At 40.8% G+C, this 15,556-nt stretch overlaps 1 protein-coding gene across 8 annotated transcripts in view; it reads left to right on the top strand.

The window, feature by feature from the left end:
• The window catches only part of PEMT (phosphatidylethanolamine N-methyltransferase), a 188,918-nt gene extending 173,862 nt beyond the window's left edge, over positions 1 to 15,056 (top strand). For 7 of the 8 annotated variants that reach the window (XM_007498376.3, XM_007498377.3, XM_016423923.2 and 4 more), the window contains exons 6-7: positions 5,642 to 5,716; positions 14,690 to 15,056. In XM_007498376.3, coding sequence (XP_007498438.1) covers positions 5,642 to 5,716; positions 14,690 to 14,747 — 133 coding nt within the window. In that variant the 3' untranslated portion in view covers positions 14,748 to 15,056. The remainder of the gene's footprint in view (positions 1 to 5,641; positions 5,717 to 14,689) is intronic. The other variant, XM_001362343.3, reaches the window with a different exon arrangement.
• Positions 15,057 to 15,556: the final 500 nt, after the last annotated feature.

The raw sequence follows: 15,556 nt of genomic DNA, 5'->3' as shown, positions 1-15,556 counted from the left end.
CCCTCCCCCAGCCCTTCCTGTAGCCGATGCGCAATTCCACTGGGTTTTACATGTGCCCTTGATCAGAACCTATTTCCATGTTGTTGATGTTTACATCAGGATGTTCATTTAAAGTCTGCATCCCCAGCCCTATCCCCTCAACCCATGTATTCAAGCAGTTGTTTTTCTTTCATGTTTCTACTCCCACCATTTGTCCTCTGCTTGAGGGTAGTGTTTTTTTCTCATAGATTCCTCCAAGTTGTTCAGGGTCACTGCATTGCCACTAATGGAGAAATCCGTTACATTCGATTGTACCACAGTGTATCAGTCTCTGTGTACAATGTTCTCCTGGTTCTGCTCCTTTCACTCTGCATCAATTCCTGGAGGTTGTTCCAGTCCCCATGGAATCCCTCTACTTTATTATTCCTTTGAGCACAATAATATTCCATCACCAACAGATGCCACAATTTATTCAGCTGTTCTCAAATCGAAGAGCATCCCCTCATTTTCCAATTTTTTGCCACCACAAAGAGCGCAGCTATGAATATTCTTGTACATGTCTTCTTCCTTATTATCCCTTTGGGGTACAAACCCAACAGTGCTATGGCTGGATCTAAGGGCAGACAGTCTTTTAGCACCCTTTGGGCATAGTTCCAAATTGCCCTCCAGAATGGTTGAATCAATTCACAACTCCACCAGCAATGCATAAATGTCCCTACTTTGCCACATCCCCTCCAACTTTCATTAATTTCCGTTGCTGTCCTGTTAGCCAATCTGCTAGGTGTGAGGTGATACCTCAGAGTTGTTTTGATTTGCATCCCTCTGATTATAAGAGATTTAGAACACTTTTTCATGTGCTTATTAATAGTTTTGATTTCTTTGAATGAAAATTGCCTATTCATTTTATCAATTGAAGAATGGCTTGATTTTTTGTTCAATTGATTTAGCTCTTTGTAAATTTGAGTAATTAGACTTTGTCAGAGGTTTTTGTTATGAAGATAGTTTCCCAATTTGTTACTTTCCTTCTAATTTTGGTTACATTGGTTTTGTTTGTACAAAAACTTGATGTAATCAAAATTATTTATTTTACGTTTTGTGACTTTTTCTAAGTCTTGCTTGGTTTTAAAATCTTTCCTTTCCCAAAGGTCTGACATGTATCCTATTCTGTGTTGACCTAATTTACTTATAGTTTCCTTCTTTATGTTCAAGTCTTTCACCTATTCTGAGTTTATCTTGGTGTAGGGTGTGAGGTGTTGATCCAAACCTAATCTCTCCCACACTACCTTCCAATTTTCCGAGCAGTTTTTATCAAAGAGTGGATTTTTGTCCCAAAAGCTGGAATCTTTGGGCTTGTCATAAACTGTCTTGCTGAGGTCAATTACCCCAAGTCTATTCCACTGATCCTCCTTTCTGTCTCTTAGCCAGTACCATATTGTTTTGATGACAACTGCTTTATAGTATAGTTTGAGATCTGGGACTGCAAGTCCTCCTTCCTTTGCATTTTTTCCCCATGATTTCCCTGTATATCCTTGATCTTTTGTTCTTCCAAATGAACTTTGTTGTGATTTTTTCTAATTCAATAAAAAAGTTTTTTGGTAGTTCGATGGGTATGGCACTGTCATCATGGAATCTAGAAGTCCCTAGTTTATTTAGTAAGGAAGTAGAAACCCCAGGTTTTGACCTTGTCACAGGAGATTTTCCCCGTGAGGGAAGGTCCCACTTCACCAGACAATAGACATCCATTTCAGGTGGGAGATAAGCCCCATCCGAAGTCGAGTGACTCATCATCTCCAGAAGCCTTTTCCCAGTATATCATACCCTCCTTCCGAGGATCGAACTCCGACCTTCAGCTTGTGAGACTGACGTGCTGCCTGTAGTGCCAAAGAATCACTCAGTCTTTTTGCTAGTATACTATTTGAGATTTTTGCATCTATGTTCATTAAGGAGATTGGTCTATAGTTTTCTTTCTCTGTTTTTGACCTGCCTGGCTTTGTAATCAATACCACATTTGTGTCATAAAAGGATTTGGTAGAACTCCCTCTTTGCTTATTATGTCAAATAGTTTGTATAGTATTGGGATTAGCTGTTCTTTGAATGTTTGATAGAATTCACTTGTGAATCCATCAGGCCCTGGTAATTTTTTCTTAGGGAGTTCTTTGATGGCTTATTCAATTTCTTTTTTCTGATACGGGATTATTTAAGAATTCTGTTTCTTTTTCTCTTAATCTAGGCAACTTATATTTTTGTAAATATTCATCCATATCACCTAGATCGGCATATTTATTGCCATATAATTGGGCAAAATAGTTTTTAATGATTGCCTTAATTTCCTCTTCATTGGTGGTGAGGTCTCCCTTTTCATCTATGATACTGTTAATTTGGTTTTCTTCTTTCCTTTTCTTTATTAGATTGACCAGTACTTTGTCTATTTTGTTTGTTTGTTTGTTTTTCAAAATATCAGCTTCTAGTCTTATTTATTAGTTCAATAGTTCTTTCACTTTTGATTTTATTAATTTCTCCCTTAATTTTTAGGATCTCTAATTTAGTTTTCTTCTGGGCATTTTTAATTTGTTCACTTTCAAGTTTTTTGATTTGTATGTCCAATTCATTGACCTCTGCCCTCCCTAATTTGTTCACATATGAATTCAATGATATAAATTTTCCCCTGAGTACTGCTTTGACTGCATCCCATAGATTTTGAAAAGATGTCTCATCATTGACATTTTCTTCAATGAAATTATTGTTTCTATGATTCGTTCTCTAACTGATTTTGGAGAATCATATTATTTAATTTCTAATTAATTTTTGATTTGGTGCTCCATGTACCCTTACTGATCATTATTTTTATTGCATTGTGATCTGAAAAGGTTTCATTTATTATTTCTGCTTTTCTGCATTTGTTTGCCATGTTTTTATGACCTAGTACATGGTCAATCTTTGTGAATGTACCATGTGCTGCTGAAAAGAAGGTGTATTCCTTTTTGTCCCTATTTATTTTTCTCCATATATCTACTGACTCTAATTTTTCTAAGATTTCATTCACATCTTTCACCTCTTTCTTATTTATTTTTTTATTTGATTTATCTAAATTTGATAGTGGTAGTTCAGGTCTCCCACCAGTATAGTTTTACTATCTAGTTCCTCCTTCAATTCCACTAGTTTCTCCTTTAGAAATTTGGATGCTATAGCATTTGGTGCATACATGTCTCTTATGTTCTTTTTGATTCACTCCTCTGTCATGCCTAGACTTTGGACACTGGGTACTAGAGAGCTCTCAAGTATACAACTGTTCCTTGAGATAGAAATATATGGATCATCTACTATACCCAAGGCCTGATGTGAGCTCTTAGAATGCAAAAATGTCAAAGCCATAGTCCCTGCCTTGAAAGAGCTTAAATCTAATTAGAAAACTATTTCACAGCCCCCACATTCCAAAATCATTTCTGGGTTTATATACTAACCTGACCTGGCCCTATTTAGTGTCTGAGATTAAGCAGATTCAGCGGTTCCATCATCTATAGAATGAACACAGTCTAGCAAGGTTGGATAGTAAAAATATATATTAGATAATATATGGTATCATAATATATTACATATAATGTTATACTATGTCATTATTATACTATCATATACTAATATATAATCTATTTTATATAATATATTGCAACAGTATGTTATATATTAATATAGCATAATAAAATATTGTATACTTTGTTATATATAAAATATACCAATATAGAAATATAGTTCATTATAATTGAATATATTCTATATAATAATATATCATTATATAACATAATCTATTCTAACAGTATAATCTATATTAATATAGCACAATATAATATTGTATAATCTGTCATATATAAAATATACTGATATATCATAACTGTAATTTATTATGATTTAATGTGTTCTGTATAATAATATAATATATAATCTACTTTGAGACCATATTGTAATAATATTTATCTTAATAGTAATAATACTATACTTCTTATTCTTTTGTGTTTTAGAATGTAATGTTTTTCCCCCAACCTGTGGCCCATCTGCCTCTCAGTGATCAGTAGTCAAAAGTTGTCTGTGATTCCTACCCTAGAGAAGGAGGTGAACCTCTCAGCCCCTGTACCTGGGGTCCCCGTTCTTATTTTGAAAACCTTATAATTACTGTGAATGTGCGGAAGCTGCCTTGGAGGGAGCAGCTTGATATAGGGGAAGTGTCTCTGGCTATACTGAGGACTTGGGGTCCAACCCCTAATGTTTGTTATTAATTCATAACTTTGCACAAATCACTTAACTTCTTGTGCCTTGTTTTCCTCTTTTGTCAAAAGAGGGGTGGATCTGGTTGGGCTCCAAAGTCCCTTTGGGCACTAAACCAGATCATATGATCTGTTCTCTCTCAAATCTTTTTCAGTATCACAGAATACACACAAACCCTACAAATATGAACCTATAATTTGAAATGCAAAGACCTGGCTTTTTAACCCAGTTCTGTCTCTAATTTACCTTGGATTAATTACTTCCTCTCTCTGGGACTGTTTCCTCACTTACAAAATGAGACGGTTGATCCTTAAATTCCCTTCCACATCTAAAATCCAGTGATTTTAAGACATGATGAGAACTCCTCAAAGTGAAGAGAGCCACAAAAGCCCATTCATTTTCATTTTTAAGGTAAATATCTTCTATGATAGCAAAGTAATGGGAACAAGGTAGTTTCCTTCCTAAAAGTAGGTGGGAGGATCCTGCCCCTTAAGCTCATTCTTCCACCCCCTTAAGCTCATTTGCTTTAAAAAATGGCATATATAGAAATCACAGGCCATCAGAATTACAAGGAACCTTAGATGGTGTACTGATTAAATGTATGGTTGGACTACATATAAGAGAATGTGGTCATCGATTCAAAAATAATGAATACAGCTCAAGTCAAAATGACTTTTAGCAGCTTTATGTACAAAAAGAGAGCAAAAGAGTGAAAGTAGATAAATGTGTAAGAGGGTGGAGTAAGATAGCTAACTTAACACACTAAATATTTGCTCCAGTCCCTGGCTCAACCCTCAGCCAGAGGGCCCTGTGGTGAATAAAGCAAGGGCTCCACCAAGAAGGGGAGGCCTCTCTGAAACTAATCTCTCCAAAAGCCAGGAAAGGAGTTAATTTTTCACTCACCCAAGTCATAGCTCCACGTTGCAGTCCCAGTCCAAGATCCTTCAAGAACTCAAAGACCTTGCAAAGACCACCTGAAAGGAAGTTTAGGCCTTTTTTAAAGATCTTTTTCTACATCACTTCCTGTCCCTTCCTCCACTTCACAGGAACCAATTGTAGTTTTTTAATTTGCTTAGCGCTACCCAGGGGGCAATTAGTCACTTCTGGAGGTATAAACCACTTTAGTAAGTAGTTTGTGAAACTCTTCTACTTAACATTAAGTAGGAGTGTCTTCACTTTTGGTTGATTAAATTTAAAAATAGGCAAGGGGAGAGTCAATCCCATCTTCACAATGGTCTTAGAGACCCATCTAATCTAATTCTCTCATTTTACCAGTGAGGAAACTGAAGCACAGTGTGACCCATTCAAAGTTTATATCTAGTTAGGGTCAAAGTCCGAGCTAGAACTCTGGAAACACTTACTCAGCCTTCTAAAGCTTCCCCCACATTCTCTCTTTCCTTTCCAGGAATGCCAGCCCTACAGGACTGCTGCTGACAGTCGTTGTAGGCCTCACCTACACAGTCGCCATCTTGTACGAAGAGTAAGTAGCTTTGAAACATGGAATCTCTCTCATGAAAAAACAGATCCCCTGGTCAGGGATGGTGGGCTAAGGAGGAGGCGAGCAATAATAAGAACACTGGCCCTCTTCTAGTTTCCTAACTCAGGAGTTCTGTCTCCTGGGGACAGTTGGGGAACTGACCTGATCTTTTGGGTGCCCTCACCATGTTGATTAACCACTGTTTATGTCACTGGGACTGTCTATGTCATCTGTTCCCAGTGATGAAGAAGAGAGAAATGAGGTGGATTTAGTATCCCCCTGGGGCAGGCCACAGCTGGCCATGCATCTGGCTGCTCTCCTTCCATTGATGTGAAGGCTTTGTTAATTAGGCGTCATCTTAGGAGTGAAGCTCTCCTTGCTGCCATCTCCCTGCCTTTCCCGACTCCCTTAACCCACATTTCTCTCTTTTGTCATGATGCCAGTCAAAATTCCAGCCAGCTTCCCATGAGAGAGAAATTGCTTTACTTCGGTCAATAGGAATGTGAGGGTTATACGCTAATTATAAGTGCCCGGAATAGACCCTGAGTGCAACTTTGAAGGTAGCAGTTAGTCTCTCCTCTGCTTCCACTCAGTCCATGAGCCCCTCCCAACAGAGAAGTAGGCAAAGGGAAATGGATGGGTCCCAGAGCTCATGAAAGGAGGACAACCTTTTATCCCAGACTCCTTTTGCAACCTAGGATTAATCAGTCAGTCAAAAATATTGACGGACAGAATCGTAAAAAGATGTTCCATCTCACCATGCTAGATAATATGAGATTCAAGGCACAGAATACTCGGCAATGACAAGAAGATGAGTGAAAGAACCCACCACAAAGTCAAAAAAGCACTGAAGACCAACTCACCAGCCCATACTTTTCCAGCTCTCATCACGACTATGTCCCCAACTCCCTTCCCTCCCTCCCCGCCCCCAGCATCGGACCTCGGGCCATTCGATGTGATCATGACAATTTCAGGCTTTTATCAATGCACTAGGGGTCCCCATCCCCAGAGTGGGTAATGGTCCCCTGGCTTGTCAGCTTTCCCACATCTCCCCAATTGGGTGACTAGACAGTTTTAATCATCAGACTTTGGGAATTAACCCATTAGTAGAAAGTTTCCTTCTGCCGGGATGAGTTAAAGCTCATGGACCAGAACAGTTCCATGGCTCAAAGGGAAGGAAAGGGTTCACGAGTGAGGAGACTGAGAACAGGAAAGTGGAGAAGAAACCAGAAATGAAACACTGATTAGAATCAATTAATACAGCCCTGGAGGACACTGGATTCATATGAGGGAGGGAGGGCGAGGTCCAACGTGTCTCCAAACACTTCTCTACATAACAGGTGCCCTTGGAGATCCTTCTTGATTTGAGCCCTTTACAGCTGGTCCAGAAATCAACTTTAGCCTAGTAAAGGCTTAGAGAGACTACTACATTGTACAATTGTCGGGCTCTCTGCAGCAGTGGCCCAACTGGACGCCCTCCTCCACCTCTGATAGCATAAGAGAACTGAGAACAGGCAGCAGGAGCCAATGCCAGACTTCCTGATGGAAAAGGACTGGGAACATGCAATGTTTTAGCCAGGACAAGATGGCAAAACAGGGCAGCAATTAAGAGTGGCAGAAGCTGCCTAAGCAGGGGAGGAAACCTTTCAGGAGAAAAAGGCCAAGTCCGCCATCACCACAAACTCTGCACAGTCTCTGTGAGAGCAATGCTACAACTCAAAAATGGCTCGGAGGGGCAATCGGAATGTTTAAACACAAAAAGAACTAAGAAATAAGGAATTGGAGCCTGTAAGGAAAAAAAAGCAAGTCTAACCAACAGTAAATTTCCCGTAGAGTGCCTGGAACAGCAAAATGCAGAAGCAGGAGAAATAGTAGAACAAATTTTTTTAAAGATTAGGAGAATATATGAGAACTTCTAGAAAACCAAGATACCAAACCAGAACACAACACTGCTTTCCCGTTATTCAACAGAATTAGAGAAATGTTACGTGGAGCAATAAGACAGGATGGCAAAATCCAAGGTATAAATAACCTCCAGAGAGAATACAAAACGATCTCTATTTTCAAATGGCATGATAAGATAATATACTTTAAAAAAACTGGATCAACCCCCCCAAGCCCCTAAATTGGGATGATTAATAACCACAGCAAGGGAGCAAAGACAAAATAAATCCATAAAAGAATCAGCAGCATTTCTCTGCAATATTTTTTAAATAGAAAGAAATGAAATTTAAGGAGAAATTCCCTTCGAAATAACTACTAATTATATGTGTTTATGTGTATGTGTGCATATATGGATATATATGGGAGTTCATTTACAGAGACACAGAAAAATTCTATCACTACAACTACAAAGCACTTCTCTTTTTGACCTTCTCCTTCTGTCTTAGAATCGACTCTAAGTATTGGTTCTAAGGCAGAAGAGCAGCTAGCCAATAGGGGTCATGAGCTAGGAAATGTCTGAGGCCAAATTTGAACCCAGGCCCTCCTGATTCCAGATCTGGTGCTTGATCCACTGTGCTACCCAGCTGCCCCTACAAAGCATTCTTGGCAGAAAGAAGCTTCAATAATCGGAAAGATATTTACCACTTACAGTTGGAGCATGCCAATATTTTATATATATATATATATATATATATATATATATATATATATATATATTAACTAGGACAGTGTTGATGATGACAACTGCTTTAATGCACACATTGAGTGTGATGCCAATCAAATTACTGTAGGAATGCTCTTTTAGAACTAGGCAAGCATTTGTTGAGCACCTACCAATGTCCCAATCACTGTGCTAAGTGCCCAGAAGAAAAAAGAAAAGGCAAAAATGTTCTCTTGCCCTCAAAGAGCTCACATTCGAATGGAGGAGACAACATGCAAACAGCTATGTGCATCTTGCTGAGACGGTGAGGAAAGCTGGACTAAGAGGAGCTTGAAGAAGGATCAAAAGGTAAAATAATTATTCATTAAGAAGAACAAAAGGCCTAGAATCTCAAGGGAGATCATTAGGGAAAGTATGAAGTATTTCTAGACTTCAAAAGAAATTATAAAGCACTAATCATCAAATCTACTTGGTGCTGGTTTCCAAAAAGAAAAGGAGATTACTGAGCTAGATTATTTAATTAAGCAAGAAACAAAAGCAGTGCAAAAGAGTGGCTCGGTGTTTGTTAAAACACAAATACAGAATTTATTGGTGGAGAGATCCTTTTTTACAAGAACTGCCAAGAAAACTGAAAAGCAATTTGGCACAAATTAGATTTACAAGAACACCTAACAGCAAAGGTGTTCAACACAGCCTGCAGCCCCATCACAGCCATACTCCCAAGTGCGGTGGAACCAAATTAAAATGGAAATGGAAATATTTAACAAAATAAACAAAAATACATTAAAACATAGAAAACATTAATATGTGGTTTTCTAAGTCAATATGGAGCCCATAGGGGATCTTTCTTTATGGTTTAGTAACCCCCATTTTTATTTGAGTTTAACTCCACTACCTTATATCACAAGATACAGTCAGCTCAAGACGGATATGTTACATAAATATAAAAAGGAATAATATGAGCAGCTGGGTGGCTCAGTGGACAGAGAGTCAGGCCTAGAGACAGAAGGTACTGGGTTCAAATTTGACCTCAGATACTTCCTAGCTCTGTGATCCTGAGCAAGAAGCTTAAACCCCATTGATTAGCCCTTACTGCTCTTCTGCTTTGGAGCTGATACATACATAAACCAAAGGTAAAGGTGAAAAAGAGAGAGAGAGAGAGAGAGAGAGACAGACAGACAGACAGACAGACAGACAGACAGACAGACAGACAGACAGAGATAGACAGACAGAGAGAGAGAGAGAGAGAGAGAGAGAGAGAGAGAGAGAGAGAGAGAGAGAGAGAGAGACGGAGAGAGGGAGAGAGACAGAGAGAGACAGAGAGAGAGGGAGACAGAGAGAGAGACGGAGAGAGAGATGGAGAGAGGGAGACAGAGAGAGAGAGAAAGAGAGAGAGAGAGAGAGAGAGAGAGAGAGAGAGAGAGAGAGAGAGGTCATGTGCCTTTCACAACTAGTTGAAGGAAAATTTTTTCCAAATTTTCTTTTTTATTATATATTTGACAAACTACAAGCTTGAACATACAGAGGACAGAACAGTAGGGAATTGCAAAAGAAAATGTGGTTCTCCACGATGTACAATTTGAGATATTGTTATATATTTCAGATTTAACATGGTAGCTAAAACTCACATCTATCGACCCTCTTGAACTTCCTTCTGCTTTCCATGCTTATTTTCCTTAATGACTCTTTGGTTCCCTTGTTCCTTTTCACCTGATTTTTAACGTTGCTAGCATCACGTCCAACTCTCCGCCCCTCAAAAACAACAATAAAGAAAACCCCTCCTTTTTACAAATTAGTACAGTTACACAGGGTGAGTCCACATTGGCCCTGTGTCTCATTTTGCTCCTTTCGCCCGTCCCCTCTCTGGGAAGCTTGCCTCCTCATGGTCTGGATTCACAGTTGGTCCTTGTGCTCACAAGAGCGCATCCTTTAAATTGTTTTCCTTTAATTACATGAATTGTTCTCCAGATCTGCTCACTTCACTCTGCACAAGTTCAAAAAAGTCTTCCTAAATATCTCTGAATTCCTCTTTAATTATTTTTACATCCAAATAATATTCCATTGCATTGATGTGCCATCAGTTCATTCCTTTGTCCACAGGCCAGTGAGCACTATGTAAGCAAAGTCCGCTCTCTGGCCAGCAAGCTTCAAAGCAAATTAGAACTGCATAGTGTCCTCAACTTAACAAATTAAGGTATTTAAATGCAGAGGAATATTATTTATAACAGATTAATTTGCTGCAGAGATCCCCCCCCCATTAACTCTCCTTTCTAACTTCCTAGATTTTGTTTAATACAAAACCTTTTTACAGAATTCTGCCATTTGACAGTTTGGAAGGACCTAAATGGCCTCTATCTAGGCCAGGGCATAAATAAAAAGTCCCAGCCTCTGGTCCTTGTCTGATCCTCTTAGGACAAGCAAAACAAGGTGAATCCCTCCTCCATCTAATAATTAAACCCAGCTAACCCATCATTTTGCCCGGAGCCCTCTCCTGAATCTTCTCTCCTCCAATCTAAACATGCTCAGTTCCTTCAGCCGGCCCTGTCCCCTCCCGGTCACTCTCCTATCACCTTCTCCTTCCTGGAAGCCCTGCATCTCCTGGGGCAGCCCGTGGCCATTTGAGCTTTTGTGACCTCTCATATCTGGCCTTGCAGCCCACCAGAGCCCCTAGACCCCTTTCAGAAGTACCTGAAGGCTGGCCGTGCCTCCTTCACTTTACTCCTGTGAAACTGATTTTTTTTTTCTTTTTGGTGAGACTGTCCCTCTGTCCCTTGTGCGTGTCTTCTGATCAGATATAGCCCAATGCATTAGCTCTTTGGTATCAAACTCAAATAGAGACAGGAGCCATTAATCTGTACCTAAGTATCTGTGTGGATCGCGTATTGGCTTAGTTTTAAAATGTCAGATTTCCCATTTCATGATGCTTTTATTTATTTTGCTAAATAGTCCCAATTACTTTTTTAAAAATCCTTACCGTATATTCTAGTACTCAGAACTATATGGAAGAATGGCAAAGGGCTAAGCAAAGGAGGTTGAGTGACTTGCCCAGGAACCTCCAGCTCAGAAGTGTCTGAGGCCAGAGTTGAACCCAGAAAGATGAGTTTTCCTGACTCCTGACCTGGCTCTCTACCAACAGTAGTGGATAGCTAGTGCACTAGCTGTGCCCCAAATACATTTTAATCTGGTTCAGGTCACACTTGGGAGTTTCAGGGGTTCTTCGGAACCCTGACTGTCATTTAGCATGTTGATGAGAGATACCTCCTAGCTTTGTATCATCTGAAAATTTGATGCTTTTATCCAAGACATTGATCAAAACATTAAACAGCTCCCATGGGTTCTCTACTACAGACCTTCTGCCAGGATGGCATTGACCCTACTCGTTGAGTCTAGCCACCCAACCAGTCCTGAATCCATCTTATTGTCTAAATCTTATTAGTATTAATTATGATACTTTCCCTCTTCCCCCCCCCCAAATAGTGGGAGACAGTTGATCAAAAGCTTTGCTAAAATCTAGGTAAACTATATCCACAGAATCACCCTCATTTACTGGTTTAGTAACCTGCCCAAAAAAAGGAAACGAGGTTAGTCTTTTATGATCTGTTCTTGATGAAGCCACGCTGACTCACCCTTTCCCTTTCTAGATGTTCAGCAAGCATCTCTAATGATCCATTCTAGATTTTCCCATGAATTGAAGTCAAGATCACTGACCTAGTTTTCAAAATTAGCCTTTTCCAATCTTGTGGTACCTCTCCTGTTTGCCATGATTTATAAAATATCCCGTCTTCTAGTTCTTTCAGGACCTGAGAATGTGGGTCATCTAGACCAGGTATTTTAAATTTATCAAGGGCAGCTAGCTGTTGCCTTACTTTCTCTTTACTTACCTTGGGTGTCTTCTTAGTCATTTTTGGTTTTTTAGTTTAAAGTTCATTCTTTTGCAGAGAATATAGGAACAAAATATGACTTCGTTGAGCAACTCTCCCTTCACTCTTTTGTCAGTTATCATCATCCCCATCCATCTCAAGCAAAAGTCCTGTCCCTTCTTTAATCTTTATTTTTCTTCCACATAGCTTTTTGTGAGAAGTCCTCATTACCTTCCTTTGCCAGCCTCAGTGGAATATGTCAGCTTCTTTATCATCATCTTCTTTAACCTGACCTTGCTTCCATTTGGGGTATGTTTCTTTTTAAAATATAACTTGGTTGGTGAGTTCCCTCCACATCCATAAGCCTTCTTTTTCTTATCATTGTCATTATTTCCCTTTATGTCTTCAGAATTTCAGCTCTGTTCATCTCCTATCCCTTTGGTGGCTGAAGTATTTTGCATTATCTTCCCTTTGTTCTGAATCCTTTGAAGTCTAATCTCTCCAAACCTGTGCCCAACTACGCCTAGGTGCCCTCTCCTCTATCTCAAACTCTCCAAAGGAGTGATCACTTCCTCCAGGGCTTTCGTCATTTCCACCCCCTAACAAACAATTCTTCCCAGTTAGTGAAAATCAGATCCAAAAGAAGCTTTTCTTTTGTGAGTTCCTCAATCTTCTTTGAAAGACGAAATGATCACTGAGGAAAGTCAAGAATTTATTCATTCCCTGCATTTAGCAGAAAAGAAAGAGATCTCTGGCAAATGTTTGAGAAACAGCAGCCCCTGTACCTACTTGAGCACACCTCTGAGCTCTGCTTTTCACCTGTTTCTCATACTCCAATAAGTCAAAGCCCACACTGATCTACTAGGTGCAATAGCACCCAGATTTGTGTCTCTGATCTGTCCCATTGATCAGCTTTTCTATTTTTTAATTAGAACATCATAGACAAAAAGATCACTAAAAGGAAGTCACACTCTGCATAATTGATACAACTGCACTCAAAAACTCAAGGTTTTTCTTCCTTACTGCAAAAAGGGGGCTGCCAGGACTGAAGACTATAAATGTTAGCTATAGTCACTCTATCAGATATTCTTACTTTGTCCCAAAAGAGAATTCAAAATGGAGACAAGCATGAAATGGCTATGAAGTCAAAGGAAAACATTTAAACTATTGCTTATGCCTGAGTACAGACCCTGCATCAGATTCAGAGATGTAGAAGAGGTCGTCCCCATCCTAAGGGACTAGATACAAGTAACCAATATAGCTACTAAAATGCCAATAAGTAGCACGTATACATTAAACACTTCAAAGGACCGAAAAGAATTCATGAGCGCTGGATAGTGTTAGATAAATATGGAGTCAGTAAGACTCGTTATCCTGAATTCAAATTTGTCCTCAGACATTTATCAGCTTTGTGACCTTGTTTGCCTCAGTTTCCTCATCTGTAAAATGAGCTGGAGAAGGAAATGGCAAACCAGTCCAGTATCTCTGCCAAGAAAACCCCAAAAGGGGTCATGAAGAGTCGAGCATCCTGAAAATGATTAACAACATGCATTAAGTACTTAAAGAACCACAAAGAAACTTGAAAACTTTTCTAAGACAGATAAGTAGCAGAGCCAGCACCCCAAATCTAATGCACACTCCATTATGCCATAACTCCCTCCTCTGGGCACTGGCAGGCCTGGGGAAGTCTTCCCACAGCCACGGGATCTGAGTTGGACCTTGAAAGGATGGCTAGAATTTCAGTAAGTCGAGATTCGGATATTCCAAGAGAAAGGGGACAGCCTGAGCAAAGGCGGGATGCGTAGGGAGTATTCAGGGAATGGTGAGTCCCCTATAACTGCAGGTGAGGGCGATAATGTGAAATCTGGCTGAAAAGATGGGTTTGGGAGCCATATTGGAGAGGGTCAGGGGTGCCAGCCTAAGGAGTTTGGGCAGAATCCGTCAGGCGGTGGAGGAGTCATTCTGAAAAACATTGGTCACGATGGGGCCCCTTTAGCAGGCACAGTGTTTTTGTAGCTCACCCCCAAAATTGGTGACAGAGAAAGGAACTAGAGAAGGCAGAGAGGAATCCGAAGGGCCTGGGACCTTCTCAGCCGAACCCCACATAGGGGACGAGAACAAGTGGGCCAGTAGAAAGCAGAGCTTGTGGATCCTGGTGCAAGCAAGGATTTGGCCTGTGTGCTCATCTGTTCTGTGAGGTCGCTAAGGCTGCAACTGCTGAGCCCTGAGAGGGGGGCTCTTGGGCAGGGGTTAGAGATGGAGGGCCCTGAGAAGGGGGCTCTGAGATCTGGCTAAGGGGCGCCTGGGGAGGAAATCTTTGTTGCCTGCTATCAACAGCTGGATGATCTGAGAGCCATTGTTTCCCAAACTTTGATGCTGGGAGGACAGAGAAGACGTTGCTTCAAACCAATCGCTGATGGTTTTTTCTCATCTCTCCTCTTTCTTCCCCATCCTCCCCCCCCCCCCCCGCACCCCTCCTTCCCTCCCCCTTCAAAAAAACAACCCATACAGGCCTTTCACTGAGGAGATCTACCGGCAAAAAGCTCAGCAGCTAAAGAAGAAGAAGTAAATAACACCAGCTGAATGTGTGTTGGAGAATGGGTAGTGGACGAAGTGGGGCGGAACGCGTTGCTGGGAGGCTGACTCTCTCCCCTACTTCGTGGGTTGGATTCGTTTTCAATGAAATGTCCTGGTGACCACCTGGGTCCTCGGCTCCAGCCTTTCTCCTCCCCACCCCCAGGGGCTGAGGGTGGGGAAATCAGGTGCCTTTTGAAACTGCTGCTGCCTGGGGACCGAGGAGGGTCCGCCATTGCTGTGTTCCCTCACCCGCCTACCCCCAACTTCCCAACTCAATAAAAAGGAAATGGCCTAATTCAGACCTACCTCTCCAGTGATCTTTGCATCCACTGGGGACATGAGTAAGAGCTGGGATTCTTGGGATCTTGACTAGCCAGCGGGCACAGGGCAAAACCCTGCAAGGTAAAGGAAAGGAGGCCAACAGAGGCAAGATTGTCTTACACACACAGACACACAGTAGTCAGGGGTGTTTCTAGATCTGTTCTCTCCACTAAACCGGTTCTCAAGCCACTGGAAGACTGGCTGCCTTGTGGGCAGAATAAACGTAATACATCTCTTATACTGCATGAAATGATCAAATGATGAGCCCCTCAGAGACAAGTCAGACCGAGAAAAAAGCATCATTTGGGCTTCTGTGGGCAATGAGGCTATGAGCGTGCTTACACTAGCGAGGGGACTGGAGAGAGTATGTTACAACCCGTATTCTCACTCTCCCTGAAATAGCAGGCAATATGACTTGGTTGCCACATGCCATCGTGTAATACGTATTTCCACACACACCATGTTGTAAAAAAAGACACA

Source organism: Monodelphis domestica, chromosome 7 (genome assembly GCF_027887165.1).
Source record: "Monodelphis domestica isolate mMonDom1 chromosome 7, mMonDom1.pri, whole genome shotgun sequence".
Classification (NCBI taxonomy): Eukaryota; Metazoa; Chordata; class Mammalia; order Didelphimorphia; family Didelphidae; genus Monodelphis; species Monodelphis domestica.
This window is presented reverse-complemented; position numbering and strand designations above follow the sequence as displayed.